General features: G+C 43.2%; 1 protein-coding gene across 1 annotated transcript in view; it reads left to right on the top strand.

Moving 5' to 3' along the window:
* LOC124269850 (pre-mRNA-splicing factor ATP-dependent RNA helicase DHX16-like) overlaps window positions 1–23,155 on the top strand; it is a 43,862-nt gene that overhangs the window by 7,832 nt on the left and 12,875 nt on the right. Inside the window, 8 exon segments of the mRNA XM_046704899.1 lie at window positions 99–435; window positions 1,256–1,444; window positions 6,275–6,385; window positions 6,735–6,850; window positions 18,025–18,166; window positions 18,593–18,661; window positions 19,396–19,527; window positions 20,367–20,486. Coding sequence (XP_046560855.1) covers window positions 99–435; window positions 1,256–1,444; window positions 6,275–6,385; window positions 6,735–6,850; window positions 18,025–18,166; window positions 18,593–18,661; window positions 19,396–19,527; window positions 20,367–20,486 — 1,216 coding nt within the window.

The raw sequence follows: 23,155 nt of genomic DNA, 5'->3' as shown, positions 1-23,155 counted from the left end.
CATAGAGATGCCATATGTTTAAGCTGTTAAATTAGTGTAACAGTTGCACTGCATCACATTCATGGGCATGTTCCTGACATACTGTTCTCTGTCCTCAGTCTCACCAGGAGGGAACATGCTGAACTGAACTACAAGAAGAAGGTTCTGAAACTAGCCAAGGACCATCGTAAAGCTGGGGATGTTGAGAAGGTGAACCGCTACTATATGCCAAAGGACGATGTGAAGCCACAGGACCGGTATGTGGAGGACATGACGGAGCTCGGACCCAACTATGAACAGTCTCGATGGGAGGAGGACCATCTGTCCACTGCTCTCCTCAAGTTTGGCGCCAAAGATGCCAAGTCCAAGAAGAAGGCTCAGGAGTATGAGGTCATCATGGACGATGAGATCGAGTTTGTGCAAGCTCTCCAGTTGCCCGGCTCCATCAAGGACAAGGTGAGCAAATGATTTCTGTCATAGTACCACTGGGGTGGTCTGGTGGCCCTGTTGGTAAAGTGTTCGCTCATCACAATGAAGGCCTAGGTTCTATTCCCCATGCTGGTACAATGTGTGAATCCCATTTCTGTTTTTATGGCCATTTTATTGCTGGAATATTACAAATGATGTGAAACTGTTTAAACAGTTCCTTTAATGATTCTAAATGCTGATTGGTCAGTTGAAGTCTTTTGAGGTCACTATGCTTCATCGTTGTGAAAAGTACAATGATGTCATTCCATTGTTGGTGATAACACAAATTGATAACATTGCAGAATCTGAGCTATAGGCAAATTCAGTGACTTTGGTTGACTTTGTATGTTTTATTACATTTCTCTATTAAAATGTTATCTAGTCATCATGAACATTATGCAGTAGCATGCTGCAAACTTGTAATTATGGATTGTCTGTCTCTCATGAATGAATGATGTAAGTCCTCCCCCGAAGGGATTAACACTGTTTCTTTACTCAGGTGTTGTTTGTTTTGATGATCTTAATGTACAGCTGTGTATGTATTGCCTGGGTAAATAAATTTGTTATTTTGTATAGTATTATAATAGATCTTGTTTTGATCTTAACCCTTCAATGTTGTGACTGAAATTGCTGATTACTGTGGTCAGTGTTTAGCACCATTACATATGTTATCATTTACAGACATATGAATAAACAAATTCTGTATTATGTACTATAATGACCAAATAATCAAGAATAGATCTTGTACAAAGTGTTTTGATTATCATATATGATTTGTTCTCTGAGACCAACTCTTTGGTTTTACTAGGACCAGATGCCCCAAATGTCTGAGGGGGAGAAACAGAAAATGACCATCGAGGAGACAAAGAAGAGTCTGCCAATCTATCCCTTCAAGCAGGACCTAATTGATGCTATCCGCGCTCACCAGGTCCTGATCATCGAGGGTGAGACAGGGTCAGGCAAGACTACACAGATACCACAGTACCTCAATGATGCGGTCAGTACTTCCTCTTGTGCATGCCATGGACGCCATTTTGAAAAATCTCTTTATGGCCATTCATGTACAACATGTAATGAAATTTTGTGAATGTGTGTTTAATGATAGTAATCAACATGTGTACAGTGTATGAAATAAGCCAAAAACCCAGCCAGACATCAGGGCTGGGCTGGTAACTTCAAAATGTTAGCAGTCCAAAATGAATTTAACCAGACTGCACATTGCACGTGGTGAAATTTAATTTCATGTATGGAACATCTAAATTTTACTGGCTCGTTCTGACCAGCAAGACCGTGATCCCCTGTCTCAGGCTGTCGGATGGCGAAAAGTGACAACACTGATGTATGATTTTTAAACAATTTTTGTATTTTAAATGTCCAAAATGATTTGTAGACAAATTAACAGAGTTGGTCTGTCGATTTCATGTGACTGTGCAAAATTTGATTTTGTTGCAATTATTTGTTCTTTTTCATAGAGATCTTCCTTGGGGTACATATATATATTTTCTGCGACTGAAAATGTTATGTGACAGTTGTAACAATGTTTTAATAAAAGATTGTACAATAAATAAAAAGGCCTTTTTATTTACTATACGGCCCCCCACCACGTGGAGTTACCTCCCTTACCACACATGTGTGGCCAACCAGGTAAGCACCCTAGCCCAAATCATCATTCCTTCTGCTGTCACGCTACATGCAACACGTGCTGGCTGAGTTGTACAAGAAATGTCTGAGACTTTGACTACTGTATGTATATTGTCCTTATTCGTTCTTGGGAACGTTTATTGACTTTCAGTTGTTCATGTCTTATTTTATGTGACATATAGTTGTAATTTACGCTATTGTTCCCCGTGGTTTACATGAATATTGCTATTCCATGGCGGGAGTTTAAGCGTTGTACTCGTTTGAAATTTGCTTAGTAAAACAATTGTTTCATGCTGCGTTCTTTTTTTCACGTAATTTTCTATGTTTTGTGGTGTTTCCCGCTGTTAGCGTCATGCTTTGCATGTTTGCTTTCAGGCGTTTACGGCGTGCTCCGCTTGTGGGCAAAACATACCACCTCAGGATGGGCATGTAAAATGCTTATGATGCCTTGAGAAAGCCGGTCATAATCCGGACGTATGCGAGCTATGTCTGGGGTTTACACTTAGGCTAGGAAAAGGAGAGCAGCAGACTTCCTTTTCTTCAAAGAACTACGTGAGAGAGGGGGGTGACCCCACGTTGGAGGTCCCTCCATCCAAAGCTAAAAAACCTAAGCATAGGTCTAAAAGTACTCAGGATAAACCTGGCGTCTGTTTCTTCCCCTCCTGTTAGTTCTCAGCCTTCATTTGATATGTTGCTTATCAATCATTTGTTTCAAAAGCACATGGATTCGATGAAGTCGTTACTCCACTATTCAGTTGCTGGGTTCCGCCAGGAGTTCCTCGCCAACTCGGGAGGTGGGGCGGAAAATTCTGGTGCGGGATCGCCAGGCTTGGCTAGATCCCCGAGCCTCGAGTTTGCCGTTGATCCTTTGCCTCTGGCTTCGGTTCGGTCGGGGATGCGGAAGAATCAGAGGGAACTTTCCACTTTTGGCTCCGCGTGCTCCCATCATTGGTGCAGGATGTGGTCGATCCCTTGCTCATTGCTTCTCGGCTTCGCTTCGATCTGCCTGAGCTTGTTAAGAGATACCAGTTGGGGGACGACTCTCTTTTCCATGTACCGGTGGTGGACGAGTGCGTGTTCACTTCAGTGACCCTCGGGGAAGCTGGGCTTCCTCGTTAGCTGCTCCGGCGGCTAAACAGTGTCGGCTGGTTCCACCTTTTCTCCATTCGGGGGCCCCTCTGCGAGCATCATATCGGAGCTACGATGAGGTAACGCCAGCCAACAGATTCGGGTAGTGGTCCATTGGGCGTATCTATCCTCTTTACAGACATCCGTCCTGGAACCGGATGCGCACACTGGCGATGTTTCGTCGAATGTGGTGTTGCTCCGGCAGCTTACTGAAGTTCAGGCTCACCTGACCCGGGATTCTTTGCGATCCGCGTCGTCTCAGGTTATGTGCGCAGTCATGGATATGCGCAGGCTGTGGTTGTCGATTTCCAGGTATTCCACGGCAAAACAGCAGACCTTGCTGGCCCTTCTGTTTCCGCTGGGCGCAGCAGGTCTCCTAGGTCTCCGCAGCTACCTCCTAAAGGACTCTAAATCCTTGTTGGAGCAACTGCGGTTTTCTCGCTCCCGTACTCCCGTCGCGACTTCCTCCTCCAGGGCTCAGCCTACGCCTGAGACTGCTGGCTGGCTTCGGCTGCTGGGCATGAGTAGGAGAAAGAGTCACCCCGCCAAGGGTAGAGGCAAGGAGCAGTCTACCTGTTCGCAGCAGCCTTTTTGCAGTGTGTGGGGGTGGGGGGGTGTTGTTGTTTTTTGTTATACATGCGAACTCCTCTGTCAGGTCTGTCCCTGCCGGTAATAAATTTGCATGAGACAACCCATGTGCTTCTGCCCGATGTTCCAGTGGGTGGCCACCTCTCCCTCTCCTGGCAGGAGTGGGAGAAGGCTACAAACAACCCTTGGGTGCTGTCCACTGTTACCGTCGGCCACTTACCACTTTGGAAGCGAGGCCCACCAGAGTTTACCGGCATAAGGCGCACTCCGGTGCCATCCTGTCCAGTCAAGGCGGGTATTCTGCGAGACGAGGTCCAGGCTTTGCTGTCCAAGTCTGCAGTAGAGCGTGTTCCACCAGGAGAGGAACTATCGGGTCTGTATTCCACATACTTTCTCGTCCCAAGAAAGATGGAGGCTTCCGTCCCATACTCAACCTCAAGGGCTTTGAACCGCATGATAGAGGTTCCATCCTTCAAGATGGAGACACTTCGCTCGGTGATCTCCTCTGTTCAGCCCGGTGATTGGCGAGGTTGAGGATGCGCCCTTTACAGCAGGCTTTGGCATATCTGTGGGCTCATTCAGAGGATCTGGAGAAGTGTCTCACAGTTCCCGAGTGGTTATTCCCTCACCTTCAGTGGTGGACCGATGTCAGGAATTTTTCCAGGGTCTTCTCCTTGATGCATCCCTCACGGGCTGGGGGGGGGTGTTCTGGGCAGTCTGTCGGTGTCCGGGCGCTGGACCGTAGCCCAAGCCCGTCTTCACATCAACGTGTTAGAACTGAGAGCTGCCAGGTTGGTATTCGAGCGCTTTCGGGATTACGTTCGGGGCCAGGTTGTTTGTCTGCAAACCACACGGCCATGACGTGCATTCTGAAGCAAGGCGGCACGGTGTCTCCAGAGCTCCTTCGGGAGACGGAGTTTCTACTGTGATGCGACCAGTACGACTGTCAGGTGATTCCGGTATATCTCCCGGGGCTGGAGAACGTTCAAGCAGACGCGCTCTCTCGCCGGATCCTGGCCCCACATGAGTGGATGCTCGATCGGTGGATATTCAGAGTTATCTCCCAGTTGTATGGGTCGTTTCCAGGTGGATCTGTTCGCGTGTGGCGGGACGAATCAGATACCAGTGTTCTGCTCTCGAATACTGGACCAGAAGGCATTGGCCTCCGGCCTTCCTGCTGGATTGGACAGGGTACTGTGGGCGTTCCCACCTCTACCACTGATCCCCAGGGTCCTCTCCCAGCTATCCACCCAGCAAGCTCCAAGAGCTGGTTTCCGGTAATTCTCAGGTTTCTGGCTCAGCCGCCTGTTCTATTACCTTTATGACCGGACATTCTCACTCAGAACGGAGTGCCGCACCTGGATCCGCAGATCCAGTGGGTGGCCTGGCCTCTGTCAGGTCTAGCCTCGAAACACACGGAATTCCTGCAGCAGTTGCAGACACAATTCTGGCTTCGAAACGGGATTCGACAAATGTTCAATATGAGGATAGGTGGTCCTGCTATGCGCGCTGGTGTTCAGATAGGGGGATTGCAGATCCCTTTTCTGCAGATGTAGTCCGAGTTTTGGAGTTCCTTCAGTCTCATTTGGAAGAGGGTTTGGCGGCTTCGACCATTCGTGGCTACTGCACTGCTATTTCCACTTTTCACACCCCTGCAGATGGCGCTCTTTTGGGGCAGCACCCTCTTATGCAGCGCTTCTTAGCTGGCGTGGATCGGGTTCAACCTGCTCTCAGGCGAACCAGCCCACCTTGGGATTTGTCAATTGTGCTAGACTGGCTGTCCGGTCCTGCTTTCTCACATCTATCGGCTATTTCCCTTCAGTTGTTAACGTGGAAAACAGCCTTTCTTGTGGCGGTGACATCCAGTAGAAGGTTCGGCGATGTTTACACAATGTCGTCCGACCCGCACTGACGGTTTTTCACCCTGATTGGGTCAGTATTCGCCTCCAGGATAGTTACCGTTGGAAGATCAATCATGCTTTCCATGTGACAGCTCCTATTGATCTTCCCTCTCTTTCCCTGCCTTCTACATCGGGGACCACTCCAACGCGTGCTCACCCGTTGGATGTCCGTAAGACCCTCAAGGTCTATCTCAAACGAACACAGGGTATCATCCCACCTCCTCGCAATTCTGTTCACTGACGCTTTGTCAGCAGAAGGAATGATGATTTGGGCTGGGGTGCTTATCTGGTTGGCCACGCATGCATGGTAAGGGAGGTAAATCCACGTGGTGGGGGGCCGTATAGTAAATATAAAGGCTTTTTTATTTATTGTACAATCTTTTATTGTTACAACTGTCACATGACATTTTCATTTGCAGAAAATGTCGAAAATGTTGCAAATGTACCCCAAGGAAGATTCTCTTCAAAGAATTGGAAACCCCTACAGGTTTAGCTAAATTTTGTGTTCGTGAGCAATTCATCAGCCTCAAATGAAATCAAATGGACTATGATTGAGATTAATGTTTCAGGGTTTCAACAAAAATGGCATGATGGTTGGATGCACCCAGCCTCGACGAGTGGCGGCCATGTCTGTAGCATCCAGAGTGGCACAAGAGATGGGGTACAAACTCGGAAACGAGGTGAGATCAGTTGCCCACTTCCTAATAAGGCCACTATTGTAACACAAAGCTTATGCTTTGTGAATTTAATTTAAGCACATTTCAGAAATTTGTTTTACAATCTCAAATTTCATAAAATGGATAAAGTCTTCAGTGTAACAAATTTCTAAAATAAAAAACATCAGAGAAAGTGAATAATGAAAGGGAAGATACCAATAGTTCACTGATAACTTCAGTGACAATTTATCACTTCATATGTTCTTGTTTCTCTCAAGCAAAACTATGTATAAGTAAGCTCAATACCTGTATTCATGTCTGTTGTCTAAGATTGTATGTAATGTCCGTGCTGAGAGTCTAGCGTCTGCTGCAGGTTGGCTACAGCATCAGGTTTGAGGACTGCACGTCGGAGAGAACCATCCTCAAGTACATGACAGACGGCATGCTGCTGCGAGAGTTCCTGTCAGAACCAGATCTGGCCAGTTACAGGTAGGTGTCTGTGTTTCCAAGTGAGTGAGTTAGAATATAATGTCACATTAGCATTATTTCATCTAAGATGCTGTCAGCTGATGTATAGTCCTGTGATCGCAAGTGGGAACCTGTGCAGATCCAGGCTAGAATTGGTCTTCAGCAACCCATGTTTGTCGTAGGAGGTGGCTAACTGGATTGGGTGGTCAGGTTGACCCAATTGCATAGATCGATACTCATGATGTTGATCACTGGATCGTCTGGTCCAGACTCGATTATGTACAGGCAGCTGGGATATAGCTGGAAAGAAACAAATGATAGCAAGTGGTGCTGTGTAAATTCACACATCATATGAAGTCAGGCATCCATTACAGAGGAGAGGTGGATGACAGTGTCATTAGTTTCTTGGGCTTTGGTCCTACCCCACACCGAAACACTTGTGTGGTATCTTGTGAATTCATTATTCTACATCGCTGTGAGATCTTTTATAACGGTAGTAAGTAGAGCTGTGATGATACAACCGTACTATCGATAATCGTGATTGATACTTTATCTGATGATAAATACATATCGATACTTTTGTTCATATCGTGATATGTATCGTTGACCTTAAAATTGTTAATGTTCTCTAGAAATTGACTGTTATGTAAAAATTTACACTGTTACTTGCTATCAAAATATACTTTTTTTTAAAGAAAATAACTAAAGATATCATATCGTGATATCCATTGAATCGAATTGTATCATTCCAAGATATCGCGATCCGTATTGTATCGTGACATTTCACCATCGTCACACCTCTAGTAGTAAGATTCAGGTCTGAGTGAGTGCAATTTTCACACAAATGTGCATCAGAAACGAAAAGTAACATCTAGGAAGTTAGGCAATAGACTTTGTTCAAACAATGCGTCATGTCACGTGCAGTGATTGGGTAGCAAACGGATGGGATGGTATTCTGATTGTTAACATTCCAGCTTGGATTAGATACTCCTCAGGCAGCTGAGAATGGAGAAATGTATTGCTGCGAGCAAGCTTAGGGAGTGGATTAGGCACATAATTTATTACATGTATCTGATGTTCTTATGTTTGAATAATTTGCTTGGTTTGTCGTTGTTTAATGCCGAATTGAGCAATATCCCAGCTATATGGCGGCGGTGTTCTGACGCTTTTTGTGGAAACGTAAATTTGCTAATTTAATCTAATGAACTAAACGTGATAACACTTATTGTCTACAATGTAAAACTGAGGAACTAAACGTGATAACAATTATTTCTAATGAGGAACTGAAGAACTAAATATGATAACACTTATGGGTAAAAAACGAATGTGTGAAGAACTAACTGAATGTGTAAACTTTTGCGTTGAAGAATTGCTTAGAATTTATCTAATTTCACTAACCCCTAGTATAAATTCTAACTCTATTAATGTTCAAAACCCAACTAATACTAAACTAATCTAGCCTCTAACTTCCTTTACTAACTAAACCCCACTGATTGTCTAATCTAATTTATGAATATCTAACAACTGACTGACTTTCCAACCTAACTCTAAATGTACGTCTTGTGTCAGCTAGAGTTGAAAACCGAAATTGAATTCAAATTCTAACATGAAATCTGGAGCGTGTCTAGTTCACTTTCGCAGGGCAAATCTCGCGCAGTCAGTGTCTATGCGTTTCCATGATTGTTTTTAAATTCCATAAACACTAACTGAACGAGATGCGTTTGAGTGAACTCTCACCGAACATACCCCCCCTTTATGATAGATCCATATCTATCAACCTAAATAAACTAACAATTTAAAATGAACTAAATATGTTTGAACTACCCTTTTGGTAACTATTTACACTGGTTATATACACATTTTGTCATCCACGTCGATTTATTCCCAGTGAAGGGGACAGATTTTTGTCACTGGTCTTGTAATGTTGCTCTTACCAACCTGAATGTCGACCACCCTCACATGACCATCCTTCCCAGGGTGAGTCCTGACAATCCGACCTAAAGGCCAAGAACTTCTTGGGTTTTCTGAGGAGATCACCATCACTACATCGTCGACTTGTACATCCCTTGTTGGTGTGAACCACTTTTTGCGAACATTCAGTGATGGTAACCATTCTTTCATCCATCGTTGCCAAGTGTGTCTGAGAAGTTCCTGGACCCTTCTCCAACGTTTACGTGGATGGAGATCAAAGGCATCTAACTCCGGTGAATACTCCCCTCCCATCTGTCCATGGATGAAATGATTGGGAGTCAGAGGCACGATGTCTTCAGGATGAGCGCTCTGATAAGTGAGTGGCCTTGAATTAATGAAGGCTTCAGCACCAGTAAAGGCACTCATAAGTTCCTCATCAGTAATACTGCTGGAACTCAAAATGGCGAAAATTGCACGTTTGGCAGCTTTTATCATTGTTTCAAAAACTCCACCAAAATGTGAAGCATGTGGTGGATTGAACCGCCATGTGATACCTTTGTTGGCCAATTGTGATTTGACATCATCTGATTTTAGACAACAAATCAACCCTTTCAGTTCTTTGATTGCACCAACAAAGTTTGTGCCATTGTCTGATATGATCAGTTTGGGCATTCCACGTCTGTCAGCCATACGAAACAATGCTCTCAAAAAGGAATCTGAATCTAACCCAAAGGCAATCTCCAGGTGTACTGCTCTGGATGCTAAACAAGTAAACAGGCAAAGATATCTCTTTTTGCCTACTCTTGCCACGACCCTGAAGAGTAATAAATGGACCTGCATAATCCACCCCTACTTTTTCAAATGCCCGATATGAGGCTTGCACTCTCACAGGCGGTAGTTCGGCCATGATTTGATGTGTAGGCTTGGCCTTTCTTCTGCGACACCAAGAGCATTCTCTCTCCCATCTTCGAATTTCCTCTCTAGCTGACACGATCCAAAACCTGGTACTGATTGCTGCTAACGTAGCATTCGTACCTCCATGTAAACTCTTCTCATGGTAGTTCTTGATGATCAGCTTGGTAACATGATCACCTTTAGGAAGTATTACAGGACATCTTGCATCATAGGAAAGTACTTCAGCATATTTCAGCCTTCCTGCTGATCGGATAACCCCGTGTTCATCCATGAATGGATTCAAGGCTAAGATATGGCTACTAACAGGTAAGATGTTGCTTTTCAACAAAGCTACGTGATTCAGTAGGAAAAGAAGCTTTCTGTGTTTGTGCTATAATTTTCATTTCAGCATCTTCAATGTCTTACCGCAATCTATCACTCCCTGTTTCCTGTTCAGACCTGATGATCTGATGTTACTCAAGAATCTATAAACGTATGCATAAATCCTGCATAATCGTTTCCAGCTGGAAAACCTTGATGGTTCCACTATCCAATTCTCTTCGCAGGAAAGGTTTGCAAACAAAGAAGTTACTACTTTGGAAGGAGACTTCTTCTTTTCAGGTTTTCGGAAAGTCAAGTTTTCAGATTGCTCTGGCCAATTGTCCAACACAAGGAAATCAAGGACCCTGCAGCCATTCTTTAGACCCTAAGGATTGAACATGTGTACCTCGTGTAAGTATGTCTGCTGCATTTTCTGATGATGGAACATACTTCCACTGACAAGGATTTGTGTGTTCTTGTATGAAACCTATCCGATTGGCAATGAATGTTTTGAAACAGCGACTTTGACTTCTGATCCAGCATAGCACATTAGAACTATCTGTCCATAGAATCGGCTCTGTGTTGTGCCATTTCAACTGCTTGACAGATGGCTAGAAGAAGCCTCACGCCAAGAACAGCAGCCATAAGCTCCATTCTAGGAATGCTAACAGCCTTTATGGGTGCCACGTGAGTTTTGAAGCAACAAGGTGGCTCGATGTAAGCCATCATGTATTTTTGTAACTGCATAGATCACAGTACCAAATGCACTCTGAGGCGATCAACAAAGACATGTAACTGTGTGGTGTCAGGATGGAAATTCATACATCTAGTAATCTGAAGAGATGCAAGACCTTCAATTTCACTGCACCATTGCAATGCCTGTTCAGTTAAATATGAACTAACATTGTCGTCCCCAATCTACACCAGATATCCACATTTCTTGTAGTATGATCTTAGCTCTTATGCAAAATGGTGTCAACAAACCAAGAGGATCAAATATTTTTGCCATTTCTTTCAAGAAATTTCTCTTGGTAATTCTTAACTTCTTGTTCTGGATCTGATATGAAAACTGAAAAACATCCTTTTCAGCATTCCATGTTAGTCCAAGAGCTTTCACTGAAGGTAATTCACTTATGCATATTTGGATCTCTTTCAGCTTGTCCTCTACCGGAATATTGTCAAGTACATCTGCTGAATTTGATACCCATTTCCTTGCATGCATCCCTGCTGATGACCACATTGCATTCAACTGCTCATATAGTTCTATTGCTTTTTCTTTTGTTTGAACCGAATCCATATTATCATCCATGTATGTTGATTTCAAAACTGTTCATGCAGCTAAAGGAAATGTTGTTCTTTGCAATTCGTCATGATTCTGTGAAACGTGTTGAGCAAGGAATGGGGAACAGTTCATCCCTAAAACGACCCTAGAAAACTGCGTACACATCAGGTGTTTTGTCCTGATCCATATCTCTCCAGAGAAACCTAAAGTATGGTCGATCCTTTTCATTGATCTCGATCTGGAGATACATCTCTGCTATGTCACAGATGATAGCAACAGGAAACTGTCTGAACCTCAAAAGAATCTCGAATAGGTCATTCTGTAGTTTTGGTCCTGGATGAATACAGTCATTCAAAGATATCCCTTACACTTTGCAGAGGCATCAAAACTACTACGGACCTTTGTGGTTGTCCGATCAAGTTTCACTACTGGGAAGTGAGGCATAATCCATTTACTGTTTCTTGTTTCTTCTGGATCTACTTTTCTAATATAGCCTTTCTCAACATACTGATTGATGACCCCAGCATATGCATCAGAAACAACCTTATCTTTTGACAATTTCTTCTCCAAATTCACAAGGCTTATTAAGTGCCATATCATAGTTATCTGCTAGACAATCAGTATTGTCCTTCCAAGGTATTGCAACTCTGTATCTCCCATTCTGATATTCTAGTGATTCCTGGACTATATCAAATCGCGATCTTTTCATTGTGACTCATATCAGTTTTGGATTTGGAATTTCTTCCATTTCCCAAAATTGCTGAACTATCACATCAAGGTTGTCTGTACCAGACGTTATCATTTCTGACAAAGAAGGTTTCTGATGAATGTGTCCTGTTTTCATTCGTTGATACATTCCCTACACACGTCCAACCTAAAGGTGTTAATCGGGCAATAGGTTCTCCAGGATCACCACACACATCTCCCTGTGAGCAATGCAAATCTAAACAATCCATTCCTATGAGGATATCAACAACTGGGCCGAAAACAATGTTTTGGAAACTGAATATTTCTCAAATGTTTCCATCTATGGCATGTTTCCTCCAATCAACTACTTTCATATTGCCTGTCACTTTTCGAGTAGTCAAAGCATTGACCTTTGTCTTGAAAGACCCATCTAAGCTCTCAAGGTCACATTCAACCCGACATGCTCCTAAATGATTCCTTCTTATTATTCAGGACATTTACTGTGACAGTTGAACATTCACCCACTAGCTCAAGCTCTGAAGCAACATCCTCGTTGATGTATGTTTGAGTGCTAGCATCATCTAATAATGCATTAACTGTCAAAGAACGGTTTCCATTTTTCAAAATTACAGGAATAGTTCTCAGCCAAATAATTTGACGTGTCTTTTAACGTGTAGACATTGTTGTTTGGGTGCCAGCTTCTGACCCTATAGCTTGAGGTGTATGGTTTGCTAAAGGTTAACTCTGCAGGTGGACCACCACTTGTCCTCTGCTTGCCATGAAGCAATCGATTGTGATCTGCTTTGCAACCATCAATTCCACATACAACATATCTACTACAAAACCTTCCACGATGATTTGTACCTAGGCATCGAAAAGCAGAGACTCAATTCTCTGGCTTTATCCCATCGACTTCCTAAGTCTAATTCCTTGAACTGTTTACATTGCCAAATCCTGTGATTTGTAGCCTCACACACAATACATTTCGATGTCTTATCCTGATTTTTATTGCCAAAGAAAGTGCCTGGTTTGGATTTACCAACTGTTGATTTTCCTGAAAAGCCCTGCTTTGCTTCAACTGCTATTGTCTGAAAATTGGACTCTAACAATGTCCATTCTCGTAGAGTCTCAACTGACTCCTGTCGCTGTTGTTCATAAATCCACCTTTTGTAACGAGTAATCATGCTTTCTGTTAACTTTGTTAACAACAGAGCATAGAGACATCCATCTCCTAATTCCTCTACTTTGTCAGCCTCTCGAAAACTAACTACTGCAATGTCCAACAGGTCAGCAAATTTGTCTAAATCCTTTGCATTTCCAGGACTCAATGGTTTGAAGTTAGATATTTCCTCTAACTTTAAGGCAATCTGTCTTCTTTTGCCCCCATATTTTCTTTCAAGTCGTTCTAAGGCAATGTCATAAACAGCAGCGCTATGCCCTAGTTTTGCAATAAGCTGAGCTGCTTCTCCAGATAGGTATTGTTTCAATTGAAGCAGCTTATATTCATTGCTGGCAGGCTCTATCGACACAGGCCATGAAGGCTGCTTTCCACCCTTCATATTCTACTACTTTGCCTGAGAAAATAGGAATAGACACTCGCTTAAGTTGTCTCCATAAATCGCCACCAATAGTTGGCCACGTTGTTCTAACATGTGGTCTGTCAGGAAGCATAGAGTTTGCTGACTCTCGATATTCTGCAGTGTGTTCATGATTATGTCTGGCATTGTCCCTATTCGAACTATCTACCGGTTTCATCTGTTCATCACTCTGTCCATTTTATTGGAACCCACTTCCACTTCATTTTCTTGTTTCTGTGGACTGGAATTGTGACTAACATGCTGTGACTGTGAATGTGCATTGCCCTCGAGCGAAACAACCTTGAAATGCCACTCATGACAGATCTGACAGAACTTGTCTCTAGTGTATGTTTTAAAAACAAATTAGCCTGCTCAATAGCAGCGTCAGTTTCGCATTCAACTGCTTCTAATTCTTGTTTTGTTTTCTTGAACAGATCAACCTCACCAGACTCACTATAAGCTATTGACACTTCACAGATGACATTAATAGCTTTACTCTGTAGAACACTTACCTGATTTATCATGTCCCTCACTGCATGTCGAGAGGGCAGCTCTTCTTCTATTAGCCTCAGCAATTTATTTTTTACTTTTGTAAGAGACGTTTTGGCAGCTGCTTTTTGCTTTTTAATTTCAAAAGTTTCAACTCACTACCTGTAGGATTCATGGGTGATGCTTCTTCCTGTTTACTTTATGAGTAACGACATATTGAACCCACTCAAGATGTGTTAACGTTACCACCAATCAGCAAATACAATACAAAATAACAACTTCACAATCAAAATACTAAGTACCAATCTGTCAACACACGACAGACTAATACCAAACTAAACTGAATTGAACTAATTCTAACCACGCTCTGCTACCATTTTTGTTCTGACGCTTTTTGTGGAAACGTAAATTTGCTAATTTAATCTAATGAACTAAACGTGATAACACTTATTGTCTACAATGTAAAACTGAGGAACTAAACGTATTAACAATTATTTCTAATGAGGAACTGAAGAACTAAATATGATAACACTTATGGGTAAAAAACGAATGTGTGAAGAACTAACTGAATGTGTAAACTTTTGCGTTGAAGAATTGCTTAGAATTTATCTAATTTCACTAACCCCTAGTATAAATTCTAACTCTATTAAAGAACCACTAAACTTTGTTTTTTGTAACTCTTTTGACCATTACATATGAAAGATTTGTGGTTAGTCTTATGCGGAACACCAAATTTATTCTTTAAAAACTTGTGGTTAATTAATACCGAGCGATTAAAAGTGGCCAAAAAGTCGCCTGCTTCCCTCTCGCCCGCCAACGAAACCACAGACAGGTTATGTAACTCTGTCGCCAGAGCACTGCAGTGACGTCATATGAGGAACGATTTTCAGTTAGTTGTATGGAAAGTGTGTAGCACGCTCATCATTTTGATGATTTCTAGACATGAACGACGACATGCCGAATCGTTGCTCTGTCAGTCAATTGCTCCTAGGGGTCGGGTGATGGTGTCACCATGCACAGATTTCCACAGGACCCCCTCAGCGGTTCGTGCTAAATGGGTTATGTTTGTGAGTGCGGTTTAGCGGCGTTGTGGAAGCCTGAAACGATATCTTACTTGTGTTCAGATCGCTTCACGGAAGTTACAGAATCAAAACTACTTACTAGTTATAGTAAAATATGTATATGATTGATGACCATAAATATTTTCCATAACACAACTTGTAATTTTAACATAACGATTTCTTCCTCGAAGTGAGGTTGTGGTCGGTAACAATAATATTGTAAGTAGTATTATATTGACACCCACCTAAGCTGCCAGAGAGAAATTGTTATGTTATATCGCTATGTCATGCAAAATCCTATTGGCCATCAATAAAACACATATTTTACTACCAGTAGAAAGTAGTTTTGATTTTGTAACTCGGTGAAAACAAACCTAAATAGCATTTATCCACAGACTGGCGGATGTTCCCGACAGGCTACCATTTTTGAAAATCGTAAAATCTGTTAGAATTAATGAGATTATAGTTTGTTTTCATCAAGTTAGAAAATCAAAACTACTTTCTACTCAGAGTTAAATATGTATTGGAATCATAACCAAAAGGATTTTGCATGACACAACTTATAACATAACGATTTCTTCCACGGAAGCGAAGGTGGGGGTCGAAGTCACAATACTGCGCGATAAATTTCTTGCTACATTCACATGGTTAATGTCCACTCACCAGTATGTAGATACTAGTCAATGTGCGTCTTTATATTTGGTTTTATAATCCTAATTAGTTTATTATCATACTTTTATGCATTTTGAAACTAAATAAAAGCTGACGATCTGCTGATACTTATAGTGAATTTATAACAGAACTGTAATATCTAGACATTTTATAGTTTGCCAATGTGAATCATAATTCGCACACATACCCTAGTGTATGTTGTCTGTCTCATTACACTTCACGGCGAAAAACAATGATTCTGTTGAATGCTACGACAAAAAGAATAAAAACAAAATGCAAATATTAAAACTAAAACAGATTAAAGTTATAGGAACAATATCAGGCCATTACCTTGTTTGAGGAATGTATCCATCAATATCCACAAAACTGTTCCAAATGATGTGTCTTTTAACAGTTTAATATACTGAAAAGTGATAAATCTTTTCAGGTATTGGTGTATAGTCTCATTGGTCACCCAAGATAGCACACCTGGCAACTAATTGCATAATGTCCGCCTTTCATTAAAAACAGTAATTTAGTTAGCCAATAATGGGAATCAATCAATGTATTGCGGGTTAATCCTTTGAAAGAAGGGCGTTGTTTTACGCAGAACACCGACTACGGCAGAGTGTATTCAGTATAGATTAGTAAATCTACATACATAAACACTACCTTTTGACAAATCCGCTGTGTAAGATAAAAGTAATTAATCAATCAGCGTGTTATCGGTTAATCCTTTGATCGATGTTTATAATGTTGAATATTTACTCCAGACACAAGAAATGCCAAATGGGAACCTTTGTCGGGTAATCTAAGTGTGTTACCACTAATTATACCTGTTATAAATTCATGAACTGACCATCAAGTGAATGATGACAAATAACATGTGTAGGTTTATACCACCAAACACGGGTTACAACAAGGGAGTATTAATTGCTGTATTGCATGTGAAAACGACACTGTTTTGAGAATACAAACAGATTTTTACATGACATGATTAAATATCGAGGTAAAAAAACACAGAAATGGGATCAATTTGGATCAGTCATTATACAAATAGGGCCTAACGACACCAATCAATTGTGACAGAAGCGTCTATGAAAACAAGTTGTAACTCGAAACTAGGCAAAGCAGGAGACAAAAGTAAATGCCAGTAGATTGTGAGAACATATAGCTTTCATTTTCCACAACAATTGTCACGATTTCAGGTTTATACAAGCCTGTAAACAAGATAATTTACCCCTAAAATGTAGATGAATTCTGCATCGGGCCCTCAAAGCTATTCCTCATATGACGTCACAGAGTCGCGCCGCTCTGATTGGTTGAAATTTCGTTCGCGGGTGAGAATTGTGCACTGTTGTCAAAAAGGTCGATTTAAGTCAATTAAAGGTCGAAATGAGTAGTTTTAATGACGGGGTTTCATTTATAAGGATGCCAGTTAGTGATTTATGTATTTTTACCCCCTAGGGTTTATGTGACCTTTAATGTTCAAAACCCGACTAATACTAAACTAATCTAGCCTCTAACTTCCTTTACTAACTAAACCCCACTGATTGTCTAATCTAATTTATGAATATCTAACAACTGACTGACTTTCCAACCTAACTCTAAATTGAAAACCGAAAATTGAATTCAAATTCTAACATGAAATCTGGAAGCGTGTCTAGTTCACTCGCAGGCAAATCTCGTGCAGTCAGTGTCTATGCGTTTCCATGATTGTTTTTAAATTCCATAAACACTAACTGAACGAGATGCGTTTGAGTGAACTCTCCCGAACAGGCGGTCTGTAAATAATCAAGTCTGGAGTGGACAATCCAGTGATTAAGAGCATGAGCATGAGCATCGATCTGCGCAATTGGAATATGATGACATGTCAACCAAGCCAGCGGTCCTGACCACCCGATCCCGATAATCGCCTCTTATGACAAACATGGGTTGCTGAAGACCAGTTCTTGCCCGGATCTTCACAGGTTTTATGTTTGAATAAAAAATGTATGAATACATAAGTGTACCATCATATCAAGCGTAGTTTGCTGTAAAATTGTAAAACAGAAACTTGTGGAATAATTTCTTTATGAGAAAAACAGTCCTACTAGTCAAATTTATTCTATTGTTCGGTGGGGCGGTGGTTAAAGTGTTCGCTTGTCACACTGAAAACCTGGGTTCGAGTCCCCACATGAGTACAATGTGTGAAGCCCTTTTCATGGTGTCCCCTGCTGTGATATTGCTGGAATATTGCTAAAAGCGGCGTAAAACTAAACTCACTCACTCACTCATTCACTATTGTTTGTGTTACAATTTATGGTTGTTATGATTTTCCAGTGTGTTAATAATTGATGAGGCCCACGAGCGGACCCTTCACACGGATGTACTGTTCGGTTTGGTCAAGGACATCTCAAGGTTTCGACCAGATCTCAAACTTCTGATTTCTAGTGCAACACTTGATGCTCAGAAGTTTTCAGAGGTTTGTCCCCATGTTCAAACGCTTATTTCTTAAATACCAGTTGTAGTGACTCTTTTAGTTAAATCATCCTCGGGCACACTTGCAAAAAGTTGTCACAATGTTTATTTGAACCAAGAAATGGTAATAACTTCAAGGGGTTAGAGAGGTAGCCTAGTGGTTAAAGCGTTCACTCGTCACGCCGAAGGCCAGGTTCGATTTCCCACATAGGCACTATGTGCGAAGCCCATTTCTAGTGTCCCCAGCCGGATATTGCTGGAATATTGCTAAAAGCGGCGTAAAACTAAACTCACTCACTCACTAATAGCTTCAAGCCTGTACATAATAACAGTTTCAAACGAATGAAGCTACAAAAGTCAATGTGCATTTCTGAAACCTTTTCAATTTTACTCAAAAGGAGTTCAAATACCTTTTTCATTTCCATTTCAGTTTTTTGATGATGCGCCAATATTCCGGATTCCTGGCAGAAGGTTTCCTGTCCATATCTTCTACACTAAGGTAAGATTCTGATACACTGGATACAAGCTGAGAAATGATTTTCTGCTTCTGTTTAGTGTATAATCCTGTTTGGGATAACTGGTTTCACCATCAGTCACCAGATATTGGTTTGGGCAATATCTTTGATGAGACAAAGATCCGGGCATCATCAGTTGTCCCTGAAGTGTTATAGAGGGTGGAACCAGACCACAAACTGGACATATTCAGCATCATGGGATTTTGTGATCATAAGCTCATCATGTTGAAACGTGAGGTTCAATTCCCCACTCACTCACTCACTCACTCACTCACTCACTCACTCACTCACTCACTCACTCACTCACTCACTCACTCCTCACTCACTCACTCACTCACTCACTCACTCACTCACTCACTCACTCACTCACTCACTCACTCACTCACTCACTCACTCACTCACTCACCTCAACTCATTTATATCTCATCTCACATCACCTCTCACCTTACACACCTCACTCTCTCACCCCACTTACTCACACATTATTAAAGAAAGCCAGTACCTCGAGCTTGTCGCAAGACCAGTCGAACATGTGATTTTGGAATGCTGATTCTGTGTGTTTGGTGCCAGGCATCCGGTGACGTTGACCAAGCTGTCAGTCATTGGTTTGTTTACTTGACATTTAACACAGGCTGCTGAGGTAGCTAGAATATGTGGAGTTAAACAACAAATCTGTTTTGAAGTAGTTGAATGAGTCATCTCCCTTGATCTGCTGCAGGCTCCTGAGGCGGACTACCTGGATGCAGTGGTGGTGTCGGTGCTGCAGATCCATGTCACACAATCCCCTGGGGACATCCTTGTCTTCCTCACAGGGCAGGAGGAGATCGAGACAGCGCAGGAAATGTTGACGGTATGTGTGGCACGTGTGCTGTTAGGTATCAGTAGGCATGTGTACATGTGTTGTTAAGTATCAGTAGGCATGTGTACATTTGTTGTTAGGTATCAGTAGGCATGCGTACATGTATTGTTAGGTATCGGTAAGCATGTGTACATGTGTTGTTAGGTATCGGTAGGTGTGTGGACATGTGTTGTTACGTAACCATAGTCATGTGTACATGTGTTGTAAGGTATCAGTAGTCATGTGTACATATGTTATGTATCGGTAGGCATGTGGACATGTGGTGTTAAGTATCAGTATGAATGTGGACATGGGTTCTTAGGTACCAGTAGGCATGTGTTGTAAGGTATCAGTAGGCATGTGTACCTGTGTTGTTAGGAATCAGTAGGCATTTTTTGTTAGGTATCAGTAGGCATGTGTAGTTAGGTATCAGTAGACATGTGTGTTGTTAGGTATCAGTAGGCATGTATAAATTTGTTGTTAGGTATCAGTAGGCATGTGTAAATGTGTGTTAGGTATTAGTAGACATGTGTTCTTAGGTACCAGTAGGCATGTGTTGTGAGGTATCAGTAGGCATGTGTACATGTGTTGTTAGATCTCAGTAGGCATGTGTACATGTGTTGTTAGGTATCAGTAGGCACATGTACCATTGTTGGTAAGGTTCAGAAACATGGCGTCCTTTAAATGCAGGAAGGCCTTTTATATTGTGTGTCCTTTCAGTCATAATGTGTAGGCGAAGATGTATCAATGACTTTCACATAGAGTATGGAAAGAGTTAGACAGATTCCCTAGACACATATTATCAACAAGAAGAATTCCTTCCTGTCAATGTCTGTACCTTATAACTTCAGGAAAGAACAAGGAAACTGGGGTCAAAGATCAAGGAGTTGGTGATTCTTCCGATATACTCCAATCTACCCTCTGAGATGCAGGCCAAGATATTCGAACCCACACCACCAGGGGGCAGGAAGGTAGGTGCAGTGCTTGCCAGAGTTGTCTCCCTTTTGTAGTATACATACTCATGATGCAAGCCAAGGTATTCGAACCCACACCACCAGGGGGCAGGAAGGTAGGTGCAGTGCTTGCCAGAGTTGTCTCCCTTTTGTAGTATACACACTCATGATGCAAGCCAAGGTATTCGAACCCACACCACCAGGGGGCAGGAAGGTAGGTGCAGTGCTTGCCAGAGTTGTCTCCCTTTTGTAGTATACACACTCATGATGCAAGCCAAGGTATTCGAACCCACACCACCAGGGGGCAGGAAGGTAGGTGCAGTGCTTGCCAGAGTTGTCTCCCTTTTGTAGTATACACACTCATGATGCAGGCCAAGGTATTCGAACCCACACCACCAGGGGGCAGGAAGGTAGGTGCAGTGCTTGCCAGAGTTGTCTCCCTTTTGTAGTATACACACTCATGATGCAGGCCAAGGTATTCGAACCCACACCACCAGGGGCAGGAAGGTAGGTGCAGTGCTTGCCAGAGTTGTCTCCCTTTTGTGGTATACACACTCATGATGCAAGGCCAAGGTATTCTGAACCCACACCACCAGGGGGCAGGAAGGTAGGTGCAGTGCTTGCCAGAGTTGTCTCCCTTTTTGTAGTATACACACCTCATGATGCAAGCCAAGGTATTCGAACCCACACCACCAGGGGGCAGGAAGGTAGGTGCAGTGCTTGCCAGAGTTGTCTCCCTTTGTAGTATACACACTCATGATGCAGGCCAAGGTATTCGAACCCACACCACCAGGGGCAGGAAGGTAGGTGCAGTGCTTGCCAGAGTTGTCTCCCTTTTGTAGTATACACACTCATGATGCAGGCCAAGGTATTCGAACCCACACCACCAGGGGCAGGAAGGTAGGTGCAGTGCTTGCCAGAGTTGTCTCCCTTTGTAGTATACACACTCATGATGCAAGCCAAGGTATTCGAACCCACACCACCAGGGGGCAGGAAGGTAGGTGCAGTGCTTGCCAGAGTTGTCTCCCTTTTGTAGTATACACACTCATGATGCAAGCCAAGGTATTCGAACCCACACCACCAGGGGGCAGGAAGGTAGGTGCAGTGCTTGCCAGAGTTGTCTCCCTTTGTAGTATACACACTCATGATGCAGGCCAAGGTATTCGAACCCACACCACCAGGGGGCAGGAAGGTAGGTGCAGTGCTTGCCAGAGTTGTCTCCCTTTTGTAGTATACACACTCATGATGCAGGCCAAGGTATTCGAACCCACACCACCAGGGGGCAGGAAGGTAGGTGCAGTGCTTGCCAGAGTTGTCTCCCTTTTGTAGTATACACACTCATGATGCAAGCCAAGGTATTGAACCCACACCACCAGGGGCAGGAAGGTAGGTGCAGTGCTTGCCAGAGTTGTCTCCCTTTGTAGTATACACTCATGATGCAAGCCAAGGTGGTTCAACCCACACCACCAGGGGCAGGAAGGTAGGTGCAGTGCTTGCCAGAGTTGTCTCCCTTTTGTAGTATACACACTCATGATGCAGGCCAAGGTATTCGAACCCACACCACCAGGGGGCAGGAAGGTAGGTGCAGTGCTTGCCAGAGTTGTCTCCCCTTTTGTAGTATACACACTCCTGATGCAGGCCAAGGTATTCGAACCCACACCACCAGGGGCAGGAAGGTAGGTGCAGTGCTTGCCAGAGTTGTCTCCCTTTTGTAGTATACACACTCATGATGCAAGCCAAGGTATTGAACCCATACCACCAGGGGGCAGGAAGGTAGGTGCAGTGCTTGCCAGAGTTGTCTCCCTTTGTAGTATACACACTCATGATGCAAGCCAAGGTATTCGAACCCACACCACCAGGGGGCAGGAAGGTAGGTGCAGTGCTTGCCAGAGTTGTCTCCCCTTTTGTAGTATACACACACTCATGATGCAGGCCAAGGTGTTCCGAACCCACACCACCAGGGGCAGGAAGGTAGGTGCAGTGCTTGCCAGAGTTGTCTCCCTTTTGTAGTATACACTCATGATGCAGGCCAAGGTATTGAACCCACACCACCAGGGGCAGGAAGGTAGGTGCAGTGCTTGCCAGAGTTGTCTCCCTTTTGTAGTATACACACTCATGATGCAAGCCAAGGTATTCGAACCCACACCACCAGGGGCAGGAAGGTAGGTGCAGTGCTTGCCAGAGTTGTCTCCCTTTTGTAGTATACACACTCATGATGCAAGCCAAGGTGTTCGAACCCACACCACCAGGGGCAGGAAGGTAGGTGCAGTGCTTGCCAGAGTTGTCTCCCTTTTGTAGTATACACACTCATGATGCAAGCCAAGGTATTCTGAACCCACACCACCAGGGGGCAGGAAGGTGGGTGCAGTGCTTGCCAGAGTTGTCTCCTTTTGTAGTATACATACTCATGATGCAAGCCAAGGTATTTGCTTGAGAGTTGTCCCACACCACCCAGGGGGCAGGAAGGTAGGTGCAGTGCTTGCCAGAGTTGTCTCCCTTTTGTAGTATACACACTCATGATGCAAGCCAAGGTATTGAACCCACACCACCAGGGGGCAGGAAGGTAGGTGCAGTGCTTGCCAGAGTTGTCTCCCTTTTGTAGTATACACACTCATGATGCAAGCCAAGGTATTCGAACCCACACACACCACCAGGGGGCAGGAAGGTAGGTGCAGTGCTTGCCAGAG

Source organism: Haliotis rubra, unplaced genomic scaffold (genome assembly GCF_003918875.1).
Source record: "Haliotis rubra isolate DU_JTF1 unplaced genomic scaffold, ASM391887v1 Scf148, whole genome shotgun sequence".
Lineage (NCBI taxonomy): Eukaryota > Metazoa > Mollusca > Gastropoda > Lepetellida > Haliotidae > Haliotis > Haliotis rubra.
This window is presented reverse-complemented; position numbering and strand designations above follow the sequence as displayed.